Genomic DNA, 23572 nt, shown 5'->3' on the forward strand with positions numbered 1-23572 from the left:
TTACCCATCGCTTTTTGCATAATAAAAGCCCTGCACATCTCATCTTCCTCTACATTTCACTCCACCATCCCTCTCTACATCCCTCCCCATTGAAATGCCACACGACACAAAGAAACCCGATTGCGCTCCCCCGTATCGGTTGATGACGCATACGCCGTGCGTCGCCCGAAGTCGACCCCGGCACACGGGTTCGGTTCGGTCGGGGCAACTGGTGGAACTCACGGGCCCATCGGCCACTCTTATCATCCATCCATCCATCGCTAGACGCACGCCGTGGGCCGGCTCTCATGCTCAGTCGAGAGAGTACAGTGCGACCGTGCGGACGCCTTTACATCCTTTTTCCCTCCCCCGGAGCACTTACGGTACGGGTACGGGAGTATACGCAGGCAGTGGGGGTTTGTGCCGTTCCAGCTGGGCGTACTGGGGCCGGAGGGTTCGAGCAGTGGATAGAAAAGCCGGGAATATGGGCAAACAGAACGTGCCACTTGACGTGTCTGTGAATTGTAAAATGGGAATTTGCTGCGAGTGAGAATTCGCCAATCCAAAGGTTGCGATGGTCACCCTTATCGTTGGGGTTGATTGATAGTTGAGGGTGTGTTAGTGTGCGTGCTTGTGTCTTTTATTCCTTCTAAGTGAGTGTGTGTGTGTTTTTGCATAATTTGTTAGTGTACCCGCTCATTAATTGAATTCAGCGTTCGGCAAAGTAAAAGGCAAGCAAAGCGTAGCGTCATAAAGGTGACGAGGCGTCCTTGGGCCCACGTTGCATGGTGTTGGTGAGCGTTGACGCTTCGGCTCGCAAAGGATATCATTTACACTTGGCCTGGCCCTGCAGTGAAATTAAATGAGGCGGGTCGAGAAGCAGCCCGCGGCACAGGACACAGCACAGGGTGCAGCCGTTTTCGCAATGGAACGCTTCCCTTGTTAGGCTAATTGAGTTTCGTCGCTTCTCCGAAGCAGGGTGGCACCGTGCACAGCGAGTGTGATAATAAATTGTACCAGCTCTTCCACCTAGTGGACCGCCGGACCATTTGGCATAGGCAGCAATCGCCAAATATTCAATATTTATTACAACCACCACCAACCGCCAATAGAAACAATGAAATTGTGGCGGCGTTGTTTGCCGTGCGCCCTGAAGCCTTTGCCGACAAGAGCGAAACGTGCGGCGAATATGAAATCGACTAGTAAAGCGTAAGCGTCAAAAGCCAGCCCGTCAGCAATGTCGGTGTACGTGTGTGTGAGTGTGTGTGGGCGCAATAAGTGAATATTCGATACGGCAATAATTTCAGTGCGCAAAGGATACAACAGTGTGTCTATGTGTTTGTGTTTGAGTGAGTGTTTTTGGTGTCGTTGTGTTTGCAAAACCTTCCCTCTGCCGCTCCCACAGAGGGCACGTCCAACAATGCTTTCGTCCAAGTCTCTCTGTGTTTGTGTGTGTGTGTGTTTTCAGAATACAATTACCAACCCATCCCAAGGGTCGGCCAGTCGAGTCGGCCCGAGGATGAAGGACCATCGGACATGGTTTGGAGTGGACGGGTATCGACGGGCGCGTGACGCGTCTTTTTCCACCACCGCCACCACCATCACCATCACCATGTAAATTGAAAGTGAAGCACCACACCGACGACAACAACGGCGACGATGACGATGGTGACGATGATGATGCTGATGATGAGGATGGTGGTCCGTCGCGGCGGCTCAATAGGGAACTTGCTTGCTCTGTGGGAAGTGAATGATGAACTGTAATGAGGAATAATTCGGATGAATTGATGTTTCGTTATTTTTCTATTACCTTTTCTCTCTCTCTCTCTCTCTCTCTCTCTCTCTCTCTCTCTCTCTCTGTCTCGTTTTTTTTGCGACTCGACTAGCACCGACCACAGTGCGATACAACAACAGAAAAAAAGAAGGTGGTGGTCTATCAATTTTAGGGTCGCACAGCACGCTGTATCGTTTGCACGGTCATGATCAGCGGGCGAGCAGTAGTACAAAATGCTGCACGATAGTTTGCCCATGGTCTTTGAGTGACTGTGGGCTTTTGCTGCGTGGCAGAAGAAAAGCAGGTGTCTTTTTGTGTGGGAATTATGAGGAAAATGTTTGCAAATTAGCAAATATGATATTGCTGATGAGCGAATTGATGAAAAGGCCTTTTTCTGTTGAAGGGGAGTGATGTGGTTGTTCGATTGTGAATAGAATTAGATTGGTCATGCTATTAGGTAAAGAGTATTTATTCGATATACCATCAATTGAATCGCAGACATTTCAAGTCATTAACAATAAGTCCAAAATGATGTATTGAAAGGCGAAAGAATATGGCAAATGGTTGTCATTAATTTCGTATGATAATCCACAAGATAAATAGTTGAAGAAGAATCTAGATTTAATATTCGATACATAATTGATTGATTTATTGAATAATGATAGCATGATAGCTATACTTGCTGTATTGAATTTAATTTGATTTATCACACTAAAATCATCAACGACCATGCGTCTCCATGGGAAAATTTGAGTATCAAACTCTTTTATAATCGATATGATCGGTACGTAATTTCCTTTAAAAAATACAAACTTTATTTCTACACTTGAACGATACTGTTCCCTACTACTGGTGTCTTTATTGCACTTCATAACGTTCATTAGCTCAAGTCCATTGATGACCACCAACCTTTCATCGTAGCTAAAAGTTTCGCCAAATAATGATTGCTCATGGTCGCATCTACACTATACAGACCATATTTTCCCACTAAACAAACGCAACAGGGCTTTACTTTTTGATTACTTTGCTCCCCGAGAACGTTCAACTAAGCAACTGCCGCACGTGTGCGCCCAACACTCATTACCGGAAGTAGCGTCCGTTAAAGCGGTTGATTAAGTTCACGATAAACAAAGCAACAAAAACCTACTCCATTCCCATTCTTGGAAAAAACAAAACTTTCACTACATTCTGCTTAACCTTGGCTTTTTCTCCTCGGTGCTTGTTGCACGAACAAATTGTCTGGAAGTTAGATGCCGCGTTAAGGAAGTCGCGAGAGGGGGCCAACAAATTTTCACCCTCATTGACACGTTTCGAGCATGTCCCGAAACTTTTGCCCATTCTGTCTGGTGCCCAACCTGGTCGCTGTGGTTTTATCGATTACGACCGTTCCCGTCCGTCCCGGGGTGGCACCCTTCTCGCTTCTCGCTGATGCCCGCCACCCCACGCTGTGTATGATGTACCGGAACATAATAAAGTACGTAGTCGGACATGTCCTGTCACGGCAGCCGGCAGCCGTACACAAAAGCCGTACACCATTGTGGGCTGACCGACAGGGACACGCATAAACAATTTGCCCACAATTTCCGTCCCCACCAGCCCACCTTCGGGGGTGCGGCCCCACCATTGCCGCTTGAAATGTGAGAAATGCAAAAAAATATCCGATTTCTTGCCGCCTCTTCGCTTCGGTTGGGGCGGGGAAAGCTTTCTGTGTGTGTGTGTGTGTGCGTGTGTTCTCAGAATGAAAGAGGCTCACCACTTCGGTCAATGACAGACAGAAGGAACGATGAAATAGAAGAAACATCCACCGACTACATACTTACCTGGTAAGCCGTGAACCAAGGCCGAGTATCTTCTCAAGAGTTTAACTTCCCATTTCGCCAGAAAAAAAAAAAAAAACGAACCGGGAGGCGTACTGTGCCATGGGCAAGGTTGCCCGTTGGTGAGGGCAATGAAAATCTAAACAACGCCACCAACACAAAAAACGGGGCCCCTCCTTTGGTTGATTTTTTCGCTGTTGTTGTCGTCGTGTTGTTATTTCTTTGGCTGATGTTTTGTTTCGCTGCTTCGACAGTGAATACAGTCTGCTCGAGCTGTGTGAACGCCCCTGCTGCCGGCGCTCATCGGTGGACATTGAAGCCTGGCCGACCGTAACAATGACATGGAATAGAATTATGGGGGCGGCATATTTAAGGATGTGCTCTGGAACAGAAAAAAGATAGAAGTGATTTGCTGTATGAGGCAACGGGTCAGCACGATTTTTTGCGTCGTTTCTTCTTTTGCACAACGTTTTGTCTGGTGGCTTTTTTGTCATATTATTGTTGCAAAATCTGGCCTTACTGCAAGAGGCAACTGGAGTAGCGTGACGATAAAAAATGCAAAAGACAGCTGTATTATTCATAGGCAACAGGGACTGGTAAGCTCCCTATCTCTCTGTCTGTAGGAACGTTTTCCTCCCCTGAACTAACATATGCAAGTGAAGTGCCTGTATGGCGCTGCCACGGGGAAGAGGGTAAAGTTCGCTGAACGGTTCGTTGAGTGTGATGAGTAGCGTGAGGGAAAACGTGAAGTTAAGTTGGAAACAATGGATCAGCCGCAGAACGAGAAAAGTCTACATTGCGGGGTAGATGATTTATAAAGCAACAACAGGGCGGTTGTTGAAATGGAAAGCAAGAGAGAGAGATAGCTGTGTAGTGTATAGTTTATGGAAGAAATGATGTTGCATTGATTGTGGAATATGTTTCATTTTAATGGCCTGTTCTCGAGGGAGCATGTTTGCTGTATAATGCATACTTTTTATTCGTAGAACAGCCATTTCTTATTAAGTTTAAGACTGTCATTGTACAGCTAATTGATGGTCAAGTGCAAATCATTTGTGATTCAGCTAGACAGTATCAACCGATACTCACAATAATGGTCTAAGCAATGGATAAGATTATATAACCAAGTTATCTTTTGCTAGTAAGCTATAGAAAGATGTTATCTTTTCGATCGTTTGAGTTACTTTTCTGAGAAAAAGTTGTTCAAACCATTTCAGACAGTCACAAACAGCCTTAGGGCCTTCCACAAATTTCAATTCCATGTCGCTAGAGCTTGCTGATAGTTTAAGGGCATTGAGTGCTTTGCCAGCTTTATTCTGAGAAATGTTTTCATTATAGTGCCTTCGATACGATCATTTTTCAACTATTTGAGCCAAGAGCTAGGAAAATTTACTAACAATCTGGGGGGAATTTTATGTGATTTTGCGAGAATCAAAATAACTGAACTGAATCATAATTACTGAAACAATTGTAAGGCTCTGAGATGAAATATAAAGACGCTATCGCTATGATTGAGTACAAATTTAAAGTTCGGCTTAATAAAATCCTGGTCACGGCACCTCAATATGTTGTGACATTCATTATTTGATGCAGCAAGTGTTTTGGATACATCTGCTTTATGCATCATGTTTGGAATTGATCTTGTAATAGTAACAGGTTCCTAAGAATATTTGGCTACACTTTACAACCAGCTGACAATCAAAATGAATTCGAATACGTTTTAGTCAATCATTTAAAATGCTCTCACCGTAACCTGAAACAGAATCATATCGTTAAGATTGTCATCCGCTTAACAATTTAGTCGTTCAACCGGGAAGAGCTTAATTACTGACATGATGTTACATGATTGCAGAGTAGGAAGATTAATTGAATGGCTCCTGCATGAAACACAACGCATCGACGCACACACTTCTATCGCTAGCAATACCATGTATAGAATTTCAATTTCCCACCAAACACCACGGTAGCATCACGTCTCACGGTGACAGTCTTCGAACTGCCTTCTAATTGGCAAAAGGCAGGAAACCAAACACGCGAACGGTGCTCCAGCAGGTACGCAGCAGTCTACTTTATCGATCGCTTGCCGAGTGGGTTTGATTTGCCAGATGTTTTCTACGGAAAACACACTAAAACGATTGCAAGCACCGTGTGGCACCGTGTGGTTTGAGCTCCTCTTTTCACGCACAGACAGCCATCAGTGGCAATTATGGTTGCAAGATCCAATCCTCCAACCGTCTAACCGATTGTTTCGTGTGTACCTACAAGTCGGACAGCCGGGCTCAAACCAGCGCTCACCGGTCGATCCGTTTGCCAGTGGTTTTGGCGTTGGTGGCGGCGGTGAGGTTCCATTGTTAAACAAATTCATCTGCTCTACACCAACTCAAATTGAATTTGTCGCCAACGATAATGATACGCTTCGCTTTTAAACGAGGGTGAAGCGGGCCGGTACGCGCGTCTGCTAGAGAATGCCGAGCAGCAGCAGCAGCGGCAGCAGCAGCTCACAGCACACATCTTAGCGGAGAAACTTGACTTGTGTCGCTGGCAGAAAACACGGGTAGATCCCCGGGCGTTCCTGGTGCGTCTGTGTGTCGACTTTTGCCGCCCCGACGTTCACAAAACCGGCTGGGAGCCAATACCCAGCGCCCTGCATCACAGGCAAGAGGCGCGTTGATTTGATACTTCCTGCTTAGCGTTGAGCACTGGCGGACCGGCTCCTCTGCACCGTCGCGTTGATTAATTCGATCCGTCCATCGGGCGAACGCGTTCGCCCCGGCGATGGCGTCGTGGCGAAAGCCGATTTGTGCTCTCGAATGTGCGCGATTGGTTCACGCGGAAGAAGCGGTTCGTTAATTGTGCTGAGAGCGCAGTGTGTGGCTTCCGTGTTTTGTTAGCGTGGCGTGTTAGTGAAGAATAACGACGGTTTGCCAAATTTTGCCAAGGTGACCTTGAAGCGCCATCGTTTAGGCTTGAGGGACGAACTCAAGCTAGGAATGCTTGGTACCAAAGTGTGCTGAAACCTTTCGAATCATAAATTGTTTCACCATCTCAAGGGCCTCATGAAACGCTCTGTAGACAGCATGGAGGACTTACTTTACCTCGGTGCGGAAAGGCAAGAAAATTCAATCAATTTCCTGGTACAGTCAACCCGCTTTCCTGTAGCGTTTGATGTCTCGTTCAAACGTTGGGGTGGAAGTTTTCTCGTTTAGCAGATACTCGCTTGCACATGCACACCGGCAAGATGAAAGGATGTTGTAAAAGGCGAAACAACAGGTCACCTGTATCCGCCATATCTTCGGTGCTTTGTGCAAGGGAAACGAGAACATATTTTCTTAACCCCCCATTCTAGCAAACGGTGCGACATTGTTGTTTCTATGCGCCGCGTGCCCTCGTCGGAGCTCACTGCGACCGAATTCCATCACTACAGAGCGCAACCAAGCTATGCCTTGCACCGTGTTCGGGGGATTGATATCTAACCTGTGAAATACCTTTCTGTGCTCACAACGGTAGCAGCCTTCGATGAGTGCGAGGATTCGATCGAAGGATACTCCCCGTCCGCAGGTTGACGTTCGTTCGAGTGGCAGCTTGGGTGGAACGCTGGGTGACGTGTTTGGAGTTTGGCGTTTGCGTTCCACGATGCAAAGTGTTCGATCGATGTTGTCCTTCCAAGAACTCGCCCCTAGACAGGTGGACCTTTCTGCGTCTCTTTGGGTGACAGTTTGCTTTATTCCTTTGTGCGCCACTGGGTGGCGTTGTTTTTTGGGAGCAAATGTTCACGCTGTGTTTACTGGAAACAGCGTGCTGAACGATAAGCAGCAGTCAGCTTTTTCAAAAGGCACATTTTTCTGTGTTTTAGTAGGAGTTAAAGTAAAATCATGCGAAGAAAAGTATTTACAAGTATAACTAAAACAATTTTAAAGCTCTATAATACAATATATAGACGCTACCCCTATGTTTGGTGCAAATTTGTAAAATCGTATTGATTAGATCCTGGTCACGGCACCAAATCATGCTGTTAAGACAGTTAATAAAATATCCTTTCAATAATAATCTTTCTTGCGGCCATTGGGTCCCTTTCCGTTTTAAGTTCGTAGGCTGAAATTTCAGCCTGTGAGCTGTTTTGTATTGTATAGCACTTTTCGAGCAGCTATCAATGTGGGTATAATATACACGTAACCCAAGGTGTATGTATTGAGAAGGCTGATTTTTATCGCTTCTGCTTCTGAATGAGGATTTTAAGAGTGTTTTTGTTATTCGTCAAGCTACTGGAAAGCATGTTTGGGCAAAAGTTTTCACCCGTCCTGTCAAAAAGTGACGTTCAAATTTGGCTATAAACAGCATGCTATGATATCACCTGGACTACGTACACTTTGATTTTGGATTCCATCACCAGATCTCTTTAATGCACCTTGGGATAAATGTAAACACCACCTTCTTGTGCCATTTTTTCGAGCAGGTACTCGAATCTAATTCTAGCTTTGAGGCTGAAAATCACAGGATAGTATTGTCAACCTCTCCAACTGTCAAACTCCATACAAAAAAGCTGGCTAGAATCGTGAAGGGTCCCATTGATGAGTTTTTATATACCTATTGTCGTACAGACAATATTTTAACATAAGAAAGATAAGCCGTTTTTAGAGATTGTACATACAAATTAATGTAATGTTGTTCAATCAAAACGTTTCTAGTCAAAATTGCTGATTGAGTGCCTTTAGTCTTTTTTACATATTTCCTGGTCACGGCATCAAATTGCAAGTCTTCACAATACAGGCAAAGCTTTCTCCATTTCATACAAGTAATATACCAAATATTTGAAATGTTTAAAAATTAATGTTTATTGAAGGGATTTTTCAAGTAATCTTAGCAGCATAAGCAAATATTTGGAACCCATTAATACATTTCAACAAATGGATGTTCCACTGTTTTTTCGTCAACGAATATTTGGATCTGCTTTTGGCGCACAATTGACAATGTTGAAATTAAATTTCACTAATAGGATATGCCGTTTAAAATATCTAGAGATTGATCTGATTGGAACTGTCGTTTATGATGTCTTGAGACTCTTCTACGAAAAAAAATTCGGCATTGTTTTTAAAAGCCCTTAGGGGTTACTATTTTTATCGCCATCTGGTCTCCCAAACTTGCTGCTGCCAATCAACCGGGAAACAAAAGCCTTTCCAAAACAAACTTCATGCCACGTGACGTAAAATCATTATCCATTCCTGGCATTTTAATAATCATTTCAACCTATTTCCACCGTTTCATTCCCCATCCGTGCTTTCGACCAAACAAACACAACCGAATCCTGAAGATCAGCATCACCCAGCATTAGAATTGTGTACTTCTATTAATCACACATCCGTTAATCAATTGTCGTCACATGTTAGGAGTAATACAGGGAATCTCAATCGCTCATATAATTTTAGAAAGTGTGATTTTCAAAAACTTAATAATTTGCTGTTGGATACCGATTGGTCTCGTGTGCACTCGGCACCTTCGCTGGACGAAGCGGTCTCTATTTTCACACAGCTAGTGTCTTCAGCTTTTCCATTGTGCTGTCCTTTACGTAAAGCCCCTTCTTTTCCTCCCTGGTCCAATTCAATCCTTAGATCCATGAAACGTGATAAGCAGCGCTACTTACGCGACTATCGTGAATACCGTAATCCATACACTAAACGGCTATTCAAATATGCAGCAACGGCGTATCGCATTTATAATCGGGCCCGTTACAAGTCCTACATAGCTTTCTTGCAATACCGATTTACTTTTCACCCAACACAGTTCTGGAGCTATATATATTCCCTTCGTAACAATCATCGTCTGCCCAGTACCATGTCTTATGGTTCGTCAACAGCATGTTCCGAACAAGAGATATGTGCACTTTTCGCCGATCACTTCTCAAAAGCCTACTCTGATGACATCAATGATGAGGAATTGTTAGAGGGTGGACTTTCTACTACACCTCGCGATGTTTTGTGTTCCCGTTCCCTAAATTGTACCGTCGAAAATGTTGCTACAGCTATATCGTCCTTAAAACCTTCTTATTCTCCTGGCCCAGATGGTATACCTGCAATCATCCTTAAAAAGTGCACCAACGCTATTGCTCCCATAATGACATTCATTTTCAATCTCTCCTTTCAACATAAATGTTTCCCTGCTCTATGGAAAACAGGTTGGCTTCGTCCGATTTTTAAAAAAGGCAGTAAATCTGAAGTAAGCAACTATCGCGGTATTTCCCTACTTCCTGCTAGTGGCAAGGTATTGGAAATCATCGTTCATTCTGAGCTTTTGTTTTTATCGAAGCAGTATATAACGTTTAATCAGCATGGATTTATGCCAAAACGTTCCACTACCTCCAGCCTTATGTCGTTCATATCCAAATTGTTCCAGTACTTGGATACAGGTTACCAAGTTGATACAGTGTATACTGATATTAAATCTGCTTTTGATAGAGTATCTCATAAACTATTGTTGATGAAGCTCTCTAAATTAGGTTTATCTACGTCTTTTGTTCACTGGATTGAGTCTTACCTCTCTAATAGAAATCTTCATGTAAGTTTCGGATCGTCCTTTTCTTCACCGTTCTCCAATTCTTCTGGTGTCCCTCAAGGAAGTGTACTAAGTCCCCTCTTGTTTCTGTTATTCATAAATGACATTAGTTTTATTCTCCCATCTCCTAACCACCTTCTATATGCAGATGACATTAAAGTATTTGTTCCAGTGATGCAAGAGGAGGATTGCAGCGCACTCCAATCTCTTCTCAACTCCCTCTCTTCATGGTGTGTGTCTAACTTCTTAGAGCTCTGTCCTAGTAAATGTAGCGTGATCTCTTTTTGTCGTCGTCATTCCCCTCTTATTCACGATTATGTTCTTAATAACACTGCTATCAACAGGGTGTCATGTGTTCGCGATTTAGGTGTTATGTTAGACGAAAGGCTATCATTCGATAGTCACCTTGAATTGGTCATCGGTAAAGCTTATTCAAACCTTGGCCTTATTTTTCGCATGACATCGGGCTTCACCGATTTGAGGTGCCTTAAGGCATTATATTGTTCCCTAGTGCGCCCTGTTGTTGAGTATGCTTCTGTTGTCTTCTGTACTAACAGGGCAGGTTGGAATAACAAACTCGAAGGCGTGCAAAAGCGCTTCACTAGGTGCTTATATCGTCGCCTCTTAGGAAATTCCACCACTGCATTACCGTCATACAGTGATCGTTGCATATTGTTCAATCTCGACACCCTCGAATCTAGACGAACTAAAGCATGTGTGTCATTTATCAGCAATTTGTTACGAGGGAATATAGATGCTCCAGACTTGCTTTCCCAACTTAGTTGGTATGTTCCTTCCAGGTGTTTAAGAAATCGGACTGCTCTTGAAATACCTTTCCGCAATACAGCGTTTGGCTTCAACGACCCGTGGCTAATTTGTTTGCGCCAATTCAATGAACATTACCGCGATTTTAATTTCTAATTTTATGTTCCGGCTCTTTGTTATTCTTTCTAATTAGGTCTCTTTTATTCTTAATTATTATTATCTTTTTTTTTTTTTTTTAATATTTTCTTCTTATCCGCTGCTTATTTTACTTTCACTATGGATTTCCATTCTCTTACATCCTTTTCTATTTCCCCTTCGTTTAGTTAAGTTACAGTTAGTTTAGTTCCAATAGGGCTAACTAGGTTTTAAGCAATTATATGTTCAACCCCGGAGGCAGACATATTGAAATTAATAAATGAAATGAAATGAAATGAATCACACTTCCGAATCCAAATCCAATCGCCGATTGTTCCATCGACCATTTGCGTGCAAATTGATATCCTCCGCACGGGATCACATTACACGTACCAACCAACGCGGGAGTGTAAACAATGGTGAACAAAAATTGGATTAATGAAACCATTTCCGCTCACCGTATTTCGTTTCGTGACGTCTGGAATGGCTGGATAGGCGGTAATCCATTGATAGTGCCTTAATTTTCCCCTCAATACTTCTTGCATTAAACCTCGGGCCGATTGGAAAGCAAAACCTTCGTCAACAGAAGCAAGAACCCTTCGCTGGTTGGTAGGATTTCGTTTGCGTTTCGAAATAGGAACGTTTGTCTCATCGATAAATCCATAAACTGAGTGTATTTATGTGTGTGTGTGTGCGTGTGTTTTCCTACAAATCGAACCCATCAAATCCTGAAGAAAGTGGGTAAATGGAACCCGAGCACAAGCTCGATCGATTGCTGTTTGCTTTAGTGCCCCCGTGTCAGGGGCGGGACGGTGTGGCAAACTGTTTTCGATTGAGCTAATGAGATTCTATTACTGATAAAATAGTGCGTTTATATAACATATTTGAGACGTTATTTTTTTTTTTGTTTGCGCAAACAGGAAGCCGTGTGCGTGTGTGGTGTGCGGTGTGAGAAGCAGCAGTGGTAGCAGCAGGTGGTGGTTTGATTGAAAAGGCTCCGGTGGTGTTTAATTATTGTAAAGTGCGCACCAACTGCAAGTGACCAGCGTTTGTGGTGGTTTTTGGAGCAAAGTGTTGCTGCAAATAAAAAAGCTGTGAGTTAAATCGAATGTGATTGAAAAAGTGTGTGTTTGTGATTGTAAGCAGCAAAGTAGTTCAAATTGAAATTTTCCGCAACACCCAAAAATCCGACCACTCCGACCGTTCGACCGTGGCGACGAACCTGTGGCGATTGGGACCGCTTTCCCCCGGCATGGTTTAAGGGGCTATGGGACGGGCGGCAACCAGTTTCAACACATTTACCAACGCATTGGTAAGTATCGTTGGCCAATATTGGATCTTCCACCCCCCACCCCCTTCCCGTTTAGGGACATTTTCATTGCAAATCCAATTTTCTTAAATTTTCTTCTCGCACGTCCTGCCGCACCAAGCACCATCTCCTTTTGCCGTTGCTCCTTTTCTTCCTTTCACAGTTGAGTGGGTAATAATTCATGCATAAAAATGTTCGCCACCATCTTTTCTGCACGATTGAACACACAGCTCAATACACACACACAGAGCGAGCGAGCGGGAGAGTATGTAAGCCTAAGCGGTGTAGTCCGTTACAGCGATCGATATCCACCGTCGACTACCTGGCTGGATCGGAAGGGAATGGAATCGTTCGTTCGTTCGACTCCAATCGAACCGTTTACACATTTTGCTTTCGAAGTAATTGGAAGCGAGTCTCCTGAGTGTGTGTGTGTGTGCTTATTGGTACGAGTGGGTACGTTTTCCGACCTCAGTACTTCTCGGTCGGAAAACTCCCGTTCACGTCCACAAATCTAGCAAACGTTCATCTCTTTAACCCGCGCACACCGTGTGACACTGTGGGTGGAATGTTTATAGGCTCGTAAAAAAACCATCGTGCCCCCTTTCGCCCCCCCCCCAAATCGATACGGTAAGGCTTCACACCGCAGCACCCTGCTCGAGCCACCGCAACGTAGCTGGTTGGCTTACAGAGCAAACAGAATTATCCTTCCCTTCCTCCATTTTGCTGGGGCGCATTGGTGGTTTAGCTGACGGATTGACTGGATTGGTGGGTGGTGGCTTCACGGCACGAAAGAAACGGGACGATTCCAGCGAAAAAGCGGCTCCCCATCGTTGGGCCAGGGCAGGCGACATCCTGCGTGTCCCGTGTCTGTTGACGCACACGTCTCATTATCGGTGACGTTTAATCAGGCTAATGCGTTTTTGCGGGCGAGAAAATTGTGTTATTTTGAAGTTTCGTGTTTGGGGTTCGTTTTGTGTCGTTGTTTCTTTGTGTGTGTGTGTGTGTGTGTGTGTGTGTGTGTGTGTGTTTTTATGGAAGCCATAAATGGGAAGCTCAAAAACAAAAGAAGAACGAGGAGCTTGCCTTTTCTCTGCAGCAAATTCGTTGTTTATTGGTATTTTCCGAAATAATTGAGAATTACTTACCAGGACCTTTTTTGATTGAGGTTAAGCTTAAACTTTATCTAATTAGCAGACGGCGGGGTAAAACAAAGTAAATGCTGAAGTCAAAAACATTTTAAAAGATAACTTTGAGCAACTCTGTCCATAAGAAGGTTAGCAAACATAAGGCGAAATGGTAGCATCATCATTTTCTTTGAAAAGCATGAAATGTGTCTTCAATGTGTAGCACGAGTCGAGTGATTTCATACTGTTCAAGATTTAGTACGTGGTTTATCCTATGTCACGAACGAACCTTTCGATAAGCTGACACCTGTCACAGCCATAGACAGTGTAGATATTGTTTTCTAAATAATTTATGCTGAATATTCATTCCATATGGCACTATATGGTCTTCTTGCTGCATAAAATAGCACGAAAAGTATTGCCGTTTCACTAAAAGTATGTGACTTTTAGTAGTGCGTTACATAAAAAAAACCAACAAACAAAATAGTAGTCAAGTCAGTATCAGCACAGCACTTTTCGCTCGTTTCAATGCCGAAGCCTTCCTATCGATTTGCACACGGGCGAGCGATCAACCGCAGACGTGAAGTGAGCAAATCGTCTCTATCCTCCTTGCAACAAGCCTTCCAGCCCGCGAAAGCGACCCTGGGCTGGGTCGGTTGCTTCAGCCTTCCCCTCTTTAAGGCACGGCGGGCCAGGCTATCGGGACTTAAATCGGGGTCGTACCCGGAACGGCATCCATCGGCATGCCATTAAGACCATTGAACGACCGTGCCTTCCACCTCGCAGTGGTCGGTGCCGGGACCAAAAATCGATATTATCTTTCGCACCAGTTCCGAGTTTCTAATTTTAGCTCCACAGGATTCCATGGGCCGGTAACACACACACATACAGACACATTTACATAGCAAGCTTCCCCTGTAGGAGAGGGCTGGGTAAGATCGTTACACCATCTTCTCACCGCAACTACACCCAGTGCCGACGGTGTGTCATCAACTTTGCATCAAAGCTGGAGTCGTCGGGAAGGGACAGGCCCGGTGTGTACAGTGTGGGTCGAAAGGTAACAGTCGACCAGGGATAAATAACAAACTGCTGTGCATGAATAATGCATGATCTGTATGGGTCGGGACGGAAGCGGGGGCGATGTGTTGTAGTGGCTAGTCGCTGTTTTGATACGGCGCGGCCAGAGCCCATTTTGTGCCGCGATGCGATTCGAAAGCACTCGCCGGGCCAAAGGTGCCAGTGCGAAGGTATTTCTGCCGTGTAATTCATTCCCGTTTGCTTTCTCGCAAATCATTTATTTTGATTTGAACAGGGCTTGTTTGGAGCTATGGGCGAGGTACGAGCTAATGCGCTGTAAATATTCCTCCCAATTAAAAGCTGACCTGTGTTGTGTTGGGAGGGCATAGCTATTCGATATGAGGATTAGATATTTATCGATAGAATACAATACGTGGTGTAGCTTTTCATTGCTGAACAGATATTTAACAGTGCGTTATTGATCGAAAGTAACAACGCCTGCTGGGTTGCTTTCGAGCCAAATCCTCGTTTCCAAAGTGTAGTGACCTTTGTCTACCTCTCTCCCTCGCTCTCTCGCTCTATCGCATACAATAAAGGCAGCTCAGATATACATTCAGAAGATCAAAGCAAGCACAAAACGCCTGCACAGAGCAGCAGCTCCGATAGAAACTGTTCCGGTGTGTTGAAAAGTGTTCAACCGCATCGGGAGAGCGAGAGAACGAATCCTATGCGGTATGGGGCTTTGCGCTTTGGAGTAGTTGTTTGTTTTTGAAAGCATTTTAATTTATCAGCACTAAATCGATCCACAAAACGGTTCACTAGCGCTTGATGATCCGTAAAACGATAATGTGTTACGATACGTATAAAATGGCTTGGAATTTGAAAAAAGAACGTCCGAAACAGAGAGCCAGTGGTGCAGCCTGGGAGCGAGTTTGGATTCGGAATTCAGGTCAGCCTTTAATTAGTGTTTGTAATGGAATTCTTAATGCACTGTAGCATCCATTATGTAGCAGAAAGTAATTGGTTCCATTTCTCTAGTGGATAGCAAAATACTTGCAGAAAGGAAAAGGTATTATTACTAAAAGTAATCGACTAGCAACCCAAAAGAGATGAAGTACTGGGCTGCTCCATTGCTGTGGAAGAATTTCGGTTTTAATTTTCGTTGTTGCACCAACACTACGCTGCACAGTGACGTATAAAATAGCGCAAAAGAATTCCCCCAACACGCACACATTCCTCACACATTAGAGGTAATTTATAACCTGTAATTTGTGCGTTGCGAGACACCCGATCATTTAAATTATCATAAAGGCAGATTCCGTGTGCGGGTCAAGTCTGACGTTCGTTAAATAAATTACCGCACCAAATTAGTTCGCGTGCTACGGCTTGCGCGCCCGTAACTGTGTGGGCTCGGAGGTCTCGGAGCGCGCTACAAATTGCTTGATTGTAAAGCACGCAACCAGATCGAGGCACAGCAAACACATCTCCCTGGACGGGACAAAATCGTGTGTGTGTGTGTGTGTGTGTGTGTGTGTGTGTGTGTGTGTGTGTGTGTGTATATATGCCAAACCTCATACAAAACTGCTCGGCTGCGAGAATGGGCCGATAGAGCAGAAGGATAATCAGATAAGTTAGTGTGTAATAACAGTACATTATCTTGCATTGTTCTGATCCGCACCGGTTCTGTGTCCAGTGTCCGGGTTCTGGGGGTACAAGAAACAAACTGCTGCAATGGGGGAGAGGAAAATATGGGTTTTCCATGCCGTTTTATTGGCGATTAAAGTGAAGAGGTGAAGAGGAAAGTGTATTCATTTCGTAAGATCATTATCAGCTGGAAGAGTGATGAAGCTCATAAACCATTGCTGTCGTGGAATGGTGCATTTTATTTGTTGATAGAAAATGGAAATAAAGCACCATAATCTGTTTTAATCCTGACCATCCATTTTGAGTGGTTTGATAGCGAAAAAAGAGACTATTGTGTCGCATACAATGGCAAATTTAAAGTTCAGTTCAATATTGGAAATCATGTCCAATATTTCATTCCACAAATCAACAATTTTGGCGTAATATTTCCTCTGCGACTTCTCCAGCTAAAAAGCTAAACTTTTCCAATTTCAATCTCAACTCTTGCGAGTCAATTTTTCAGCCGTCTCCTGTCAAAAATAAACCCCTTTTTCGAGCCCTCACTAGCAAGACAGATGGCCACAGACAGCTGGCAGTGTACCGTATTGCGCCCCACTGATACCCATTCCTTGCCAAAATTCCCCCCGAAGCCGCCGGAATGGAAAATGCCAATTTCCAGCAGTCGAAACTGCCCGGGGAGACTTCCCACTCGCGCCCGATAATCATATGCAAACGAGTATGAAATATTCACGTGTAATATATGCGCGATCAAGGCTCACCCCGTCCGAGCCAAAGTACAACGGTGGTATGCTACAGGTACCTTGCATACATTCAGGCGCAAATAAGAAGAAGTTTGACTGACGCAGCGAACGATTCCACGGGCAGAAACGACATTTTGTGGGTTTCTTTCTTCTTGCTGCTGCTGTTGCATAACTTTTGCCGACTTTTGGACGAGGAGAAGAAGTGCCCTGTTGATGTGAAGGAATGAAAATTGAGATTGACGGTGTGATCAGATTTTCGTTCACCGTTCGCCCTTACCCCGAAACCGTCAATGTAATGATGATTGGCTTGTCTGTCGCGCATAAGTAATTTGCACTCCTTTTCACGCCTCAGCCCACTCATCAGCCACTAAACTAGATAAAATTATGCTACAATAAACTCGTTACGCTTACTGATAATTTGATTTTCTCTCATCGCACTCTCTCTCTCTCTTCTTCAAGATGCAGTCGTAATCAACGTGCTGAGACGGAAGAGAGAAAACAGTGTAGTGACAGAGTCGGGTGGACGGCGGCGCGAAGATGCCGTCACGGACTGCCCTATGGACGTGGATAAAGCTCCTCGGGCTGGCGCTGGCGGTGCTGGACCACGCGCCGGTCGCGGCCCAGTCAAACTCGCCGCAGACCTGCCCGCCGGGTAGCGACATCAGCCCGTGCGTCTGCCAGGTCAAGAAGAACGGGCTCGACATCCTGTGCGAGGCGACGGACGTGCAGCACATCACCAAGGCGATGAGTGCGCTCAAGGGCAAGAGCCCGATCATCTTCTACCTGAAGCTGCGCCACAACAACCTACCGAAGCTGCAAGGGTTCGTGTTTCTCGCGCTCGACATCCGGCACCTGACGATCCACAACAGCAGTCTCGCCACCATCGAGGAGACGTCGCTCAGCTCGCTCGGTAAGACTTGTTTTCCTTCCTTTTTGTTGTTTGTTTTTTTTTTGGTTGTACTCTGTCCTTGAAATGAAACGAAACGAGCCCGGCTGCTTTCCATCCCCGTCAGACGGGCCTGCCCTTGGCGTGTCTGAAAGGAACGTAATTTCATCCACAATTCCACTTCCACTGCCCTGGACGGGGAGGGGGGGGGGGGTGTGGAAAAATTCATGACCCCACAGGGACGACCAGAGACACAGAAGCACAGAAATCACGCCCTTCCAGTGCACGCTTCCAAAATGGGGGAAGCTCTTAACTTTTTTACGACCGACTGACTGTCTATTCCTCGGTTGTTGCTGGTGCTACTGTTGCGTGTCATATTTTCGCATACAAAGCTTCGCAATTAAGAAGCAAATTTGCTGTGCGGGGTGTGTGTGCGTGTGTGGGCTGTATTGAAACAGAAGCAAATGGTATTATTATGCCTTATTTTTGGATACATGAGCCGGTTTGTGGCGCAAGAGCACCCCATTCGGTGCGGCAATAAAAACGGGTGCATGATTTTTGGAAGAGCAACTGATTTTATTGCATTTAAACGTTAACTCGTTTTGGTTTTATTATTGCTGTGGTTTGATGGAGACTGTTGCAAATATCCACCAACAATTAATAAGTTTGCAGAACGATAGCATGAAAAAGAAGCCTTCATTGTTTTACTCTTTCTTTATGAAGTCATTGGGTATGATGCAAGAGGAAATGAGTCATTGATTTTAGGCTATGTTTATGTATATGTAAAGCAGCTAATATATTGTAATGAACACTGATTTAACAACAACTAACTGATGTAATGCAGAAGATCGAAGACTGAAGAGCTGAAGGCGGAAGAACTGAAGACGGAAGAACTGTAGACTAAAGACTTAATGTGAAACGCTGAAGATGTTGCCTAGGTAACGATTCAAAGTCATAGTCCGTTTGAATAATTAGACATTACGGTTAGATGTCAGAGGTCAAATTTGCCGGATTTTACGAGTTTTTATGGATCAAACGATTTCTGATTGCTTTTTTCAATAGTATAGGTAAGCTAGTATAGTAGTTGGTAAGCTGTTTGAAGCTTATTGCAAACATATACTTTCCCTATTGGAACAGGCATCCCAAATGTTCTTCTTTGAAGTTGCTTTAACCAGTTGCACCAGTCCCTTCATGTTACAATTTCACCTACATAAGATCCCACTGGAAACTCAAATAAACAGGCTGATTAAAACCCTCTTCCCTACCAAAATCTCTGAAAACGTACTTTATATGCTAATTAAAACATACCCAAATGTATTTCCCCTTTTCCCGTGCCCAGGACGGGGACTTACCCAGCTCGATGTGTCCCAAAACCAGCTGATGAGCGTACCGTCGAGCGCCCTCAAGAACCTGCACTATCTGCTGATCCTCAACCTGAACCACAACCGCATCTCGCAGATCCACAACCGCGCGTTCGAGGGGCTGGACACGCTCGAGATTCTGACCATCTACGAAAACAAGCTGACGTTCATCGAACCGGACGCGTTTCGTGGACTGGACAAGTAAGCAGACCGCGGCCGATTGGTTGAGATGCGCCAAACTGTTAATGCATTGCACGCCCTCCGTTTCTTGCAGGAAGCTTAAGCGGCTGAATCTGGGCGGCAATGATCTTACCGCCGTCCCGCAGAAGGCTCTCTCGATGCTGGATAATCTGCGGAAGCTCGAGCTTCAGGAGAATCGCATCAAAACCATCAAAGAAGGTGACTTCGAAGGTAAGGCCACTCTGTCGGGTGATTAAGACAATTCAAAGGGGGGGAGGGGGGGGAGGAAAGGATTACAGCAGTAGAGAAACACGGCACGGAACGCGTGGAATTACTAATGAAACGGCACTGCCTACTACCGCACAGGGCTGGAGAATCTGGACTCGTTAATCTTGGCCCACAATCAGCTTACGGAAGTGCCGGCTCGGGTATTCTTCCACCTTACGCTGCTGAACTCGCTCGAGCTGGAGGGTAACTCTATCTCCTACATCGCGAAGGAAGCGTTCGAAGGATTGGAAGGTAAGGCTGGAAGGACGCGATGGTCATTGAAGCAAACCTAACACGTAAACCCCTTCTTAACCGTGTTCCGCACACAACAGAAAACCTACAGTATCTTCGCCTGGGGGACAATAATCTCCACATCATTCCGAGCGAAGCGCTGCGCCCGCTGCACCGTCTCCGGCATCTGGATCTCCGCTCGAACAACATCTCCGTCATTAGCGAGGATGCTTTTGTGGGTTTTGGGGATTCGATCACCTTTTTGAATCTGCAGAAAAACGAGTAAGTAGCCGCCCACCCCGGGTTTCGCAGACAATCAGGCTAAAACTGCTCTCCAGACACGCACATCCACCCTTGCTCGGGGAGGAAAATTGTCTGAAGCCGTTTAGAGAAACCAACCACGCCAACGGAAAAGTGCTCGGAAACATTTCGACATTAATTAATAGACTTGCCGGTGTTTGTCCGGGTTTCCCAATGGGGGGGCATTTTGTTTGTAAAACCGTGCGTCCGAGCCACTTTATCTGTGCGTCCCTTTTGAGTTTCATCTTACGTTGTCTTTGTATTTGTGTGTGTGTAATCCCTAGCATCAAGGTCCTGCCGGCACTCGTGTTCGAAAATCTCAACTCCCTCGAGACGCTGAGCATCCAGAACAACAAGCTGACGCGCATACCGGAGGAGGTGATGGAGCCGATCATGGACTCGCTGCGTGTCGTCGATATTATGGGTAAGTTATGTGTGTGTGTGTGTGTGAGAGAGAGTGCGTTGTGTGCGAAACACTTTCCCTTTCAGTGCCGTTGCTGCTACCGAACATCCTACAGAAGCACAGAAAGGTAAACTAATGTCTCTATAACTCAATGGACTCGGAGTTGGAGCGCCGTAGTTATCTTCATTTTATCCCCAGACCCGTACGAAGTGACTTTCACAATTGCCGTACTATCTCGGGGGTGGGTCCCGGGAGGATAGACCGGAACACCGGTTTGCTAATGAATACTAAAGAAGCGAAGAGATTGCGGATAGACGCGTCTTTAATTTATGTGTAACGCCAGCGTGCTGCGTCCAAAGCAACTCCGAGCGGGTCTGGGCCTGGAAGGTAGTATAAACTGTGAAGAAGCACGTGGATTAGAATCTAAATGGAGTGTTTTTCAAGCTCGGGACTGCTTTGAATTGCAGTCCATTAAAACGAAACGAGTTTATTCGGATCGTAAATACGGGCCGGCCAGGAGCGTTTGGTGTTTATGTGCGCTCTGCGTGGGTCGGTACACCATGAAGTATTATTCGGATAGTTCATTACAGAATTTCATTTTTTTAAATGCGATATTCAGCATTTTATTTGTATTTTGATTGGGTGGAGATTTATGAGCAGTAAAAATGTAGGTTTTTATTTAGTGTTAAACCATCAAAGTCCATCTGAACCAAAGGGCAATGTAATTATTACACTTTAAACAAAAAAAAAAAACATGAGTTGTCGTATTGTTTTAAGCAAACAAATAATATAAACAGTTGAAAGAGTACTAATATTTGCTCAAATTCATTCATCTTTCGTACTTTTCCGCAAGATGGCGATAGTAATCCGCTAGATGGCGCTATTGGAAACTCCACGCGATAGTGTTTGGTGACCCATTTCATGGTATACTTTGATGTGAGCAAACAATCGAAAGCACACCTACAGTCAGTCTAAATTATTAAAATTTGAATTGTCTTTATCTTGTCTTAACTTTCGTTGAGCCTTCATCAAAGTCGAGCTATATTATAGCGGTTAAGAAAGACATTTGGGCATTTCCTTGGTAAAATCATCAATTTGAAAGATCGTTTCCTTGAAATTGTGTATCGAAACGATTGATAATACCGTATTTTTTTACCGAGACCCAACCAAAGCAGTTGAAGTGATTCAGCAACCCTTAACCGTTATCTGTAAATTATCAATTATTAAATGAAAACGGCAAGGATGTTTCGTTGAACGTTCTGCTATTACGTAGGAAGAATGTTACGATATACATAATGCGTAACTATAGTTAACGTAGTTTCAGTTAATCAATAAATAACGTGATAACTTATATTAGTGCCAACAAAAAGTCTACATAAAAACAAAAAGTGCGAAAACTGCTTTTTATCCTCCTTTTACCAATTCCAATCCAATTATTGAATCCAATTAGTAAACTTTTGCCCCCAACATAAAGATTATGACCATCGAAAGGCACATTTTAGCTTCATAATCTGGACTATTCGAACGGGAGTTTTCAAAAAGAAAGCCAAATAATCAATAGCGGAAAGAAAGAGAAGCCAAAAAAAACTCACCTTAAACTTAAAGGCAAGCATCTGGTTATTGGTTCTGGTCAAAAGGATTAACTTTTCAACTGTGTGCAATCCAACGGCAAAAAACCAATCCCTAGATAACGAATCCTTTATCGGCTTATAACGAACACAGAGGAAAAAAAAAAGAATTCAAATGCGCACACAGACACAGAAACACACAGCCAGCCCATAAAACACCGCTGGCCACCCCTCCCCTCATACCCACGCATACCTGCCCGTGATAGAAACTGACACGTTGGGTGTGAAAAGTTTTCCAACGACTCCGGCACGAACGAGGTCACTCGCTCGCACGGTCGTTACGGCAGAAGCATGCTATCGTTCCGCTTCCGGTGACAACTCAATCAACTTCGCCTGGCGAAGAGTGTGAGCGTTTCTGCAAAAAAGAGTTTTTTTCCATCCTCTTTTTCTCTGCGCCATTTCTCCTTTGTTTGTGTGACCATTCCTCTGTGCGTGTGCGTTTCACTGTGGAACGCAGAGGAACCGAAGGACCGTGCCAAAAGTTTTGTCACACCGAAGGCCGGCGAGCATACGTAATGGCGTCTGACGACCGGATGCTGAAAACGACCATTTTCATGGTGTTGCAAATTGCGTGCTGCTGGTCCGTTTCGATGGCACCCCCACGGCACATCCGGCGCCGGCCGTGGTTGCCGGCGAAAATAAATGAAGATCAATTGGGGAACATTTTATTTCCCTCCAAGGAGCGGCGCCATATTAGAGGCTCTCGTAGCTCTTAATTTCGTGTAACGTCCCCTCCACGGGGGGGGGGGGGGGGAGAGTGGATTTCTTTACGAAAGGACACCCGCAACCCAGTTTGGCCAGTTTTGAGATGAAGCAACCACTCAAGCTCAGTGGGAATGTTAATGAAAAAATATGCCAATGCGTGTGCCATTTGTTCGGTTCCGCCGCTTCATTTGGTTGTTTGCTTTGATGGTTGATTTCGGATTTTTATTCCATTTCCCCTGCCTTGAGTGTATTCAAGCTCAAGGGATTTGGGGAATTAAAGTGAATTCAACAGCGCTCGGCCTACGCTTTGAGGGAGAGCAAAAAAAAGTATTAGGCCGATCGATCGATACGAATTATCGGCAGCCACTTAGCACACCATCGAGCCCACGACGAGCCAAGATGGAATGCAAGATGGAATTGATTTCGGCTCGTTTTCTCATTCTTTTACGTCAAAGTTCACAACCATTCAAGCACAGCGTTGATGGAATAGAAATGAGTTTGGATGCTTAAATCAAAGCTTAAGCAATATTTTGCTCAGCAGCGATGCAAAGAGCAAGATAAGCTACGAAGTGAATGAGAGTCTGAAGGCAATAATAGTTCGCATTCGGAACGTTGGTGGGTCGTGAGCTAAAGCAAAAGAATATTAATAGCTAGTAGCAGTCGCAGTCGGAAGCAATGTTTTGTCAGGTGTTTATGATTCATTGATTATTCCCCTGGCTGTGATAAAATCTACCAGCAATGGGAATAGCTATGGTCTCACC

The 23572-nt window shown here is 44.7% G+C and overlaps 1 protein-coding gene across 3 annotated transcripts in view; it reads left to right on the forward strand.

Annotated features, from left to right (window-relative positions):
* The first annotated feature begins 259 nt into the window (after positions 1-259).
* The window catches only part of LOC121591640 (slit homolog 2 protein), a 29525-nt gene continuing 6212 nt past the window's right edge, over positions 260-23572 (forward strand). The window contains exons 1-8 of one of the 3 annotated variants that reach the window (XM_041912376.1): positions 260-362; positions 11937-12328; positions 17310-17760; positions 19076-19298; positions 19372-19508; positions 19644-19796; positions 19877-20057; positions 20360-20499. In XM_041912376.1, the coding sequence (XP_041768310.1) occupies positions 17388-17760; positions 19076-19298; positions 19372-19508; positions 19644-19796; positions 19877-20057; positions 20360-20499 (1207 nt within the window). In that variant the 5' untranslated portion in view covers positions 260-362; positions 11937-12328; positions 17310-17387. Of the gene's footprint in view, positions 396-11936; positions 12329-17309; positions 17761-19075; positions 19299-19371; positions 19509-19643; positions 19797-19876; positions 20058-20359; positions 20500-23572 lie in introns of all 3 variants that reach the window. The other 2 variants (XM_041912378.1, XM_041912377.1) reach the window with 2 other exon arrangements.

The sequence above is a fragment of the Anopheles merus genome, chromosome 2L (assembly GCF_017562075.2).
Source record: "Anopheles merus strain MAF chromosome 2L, AmerM5.1, whole genome shotgun sequence".
In the NCBI taxonomy this organism is placed as follows: domain Eukaryota; kingdom Metazoa; phylum Arthropoda; class Insecta; order Diptera; family Culicidae; genus Anopheles; species Anopheles merus.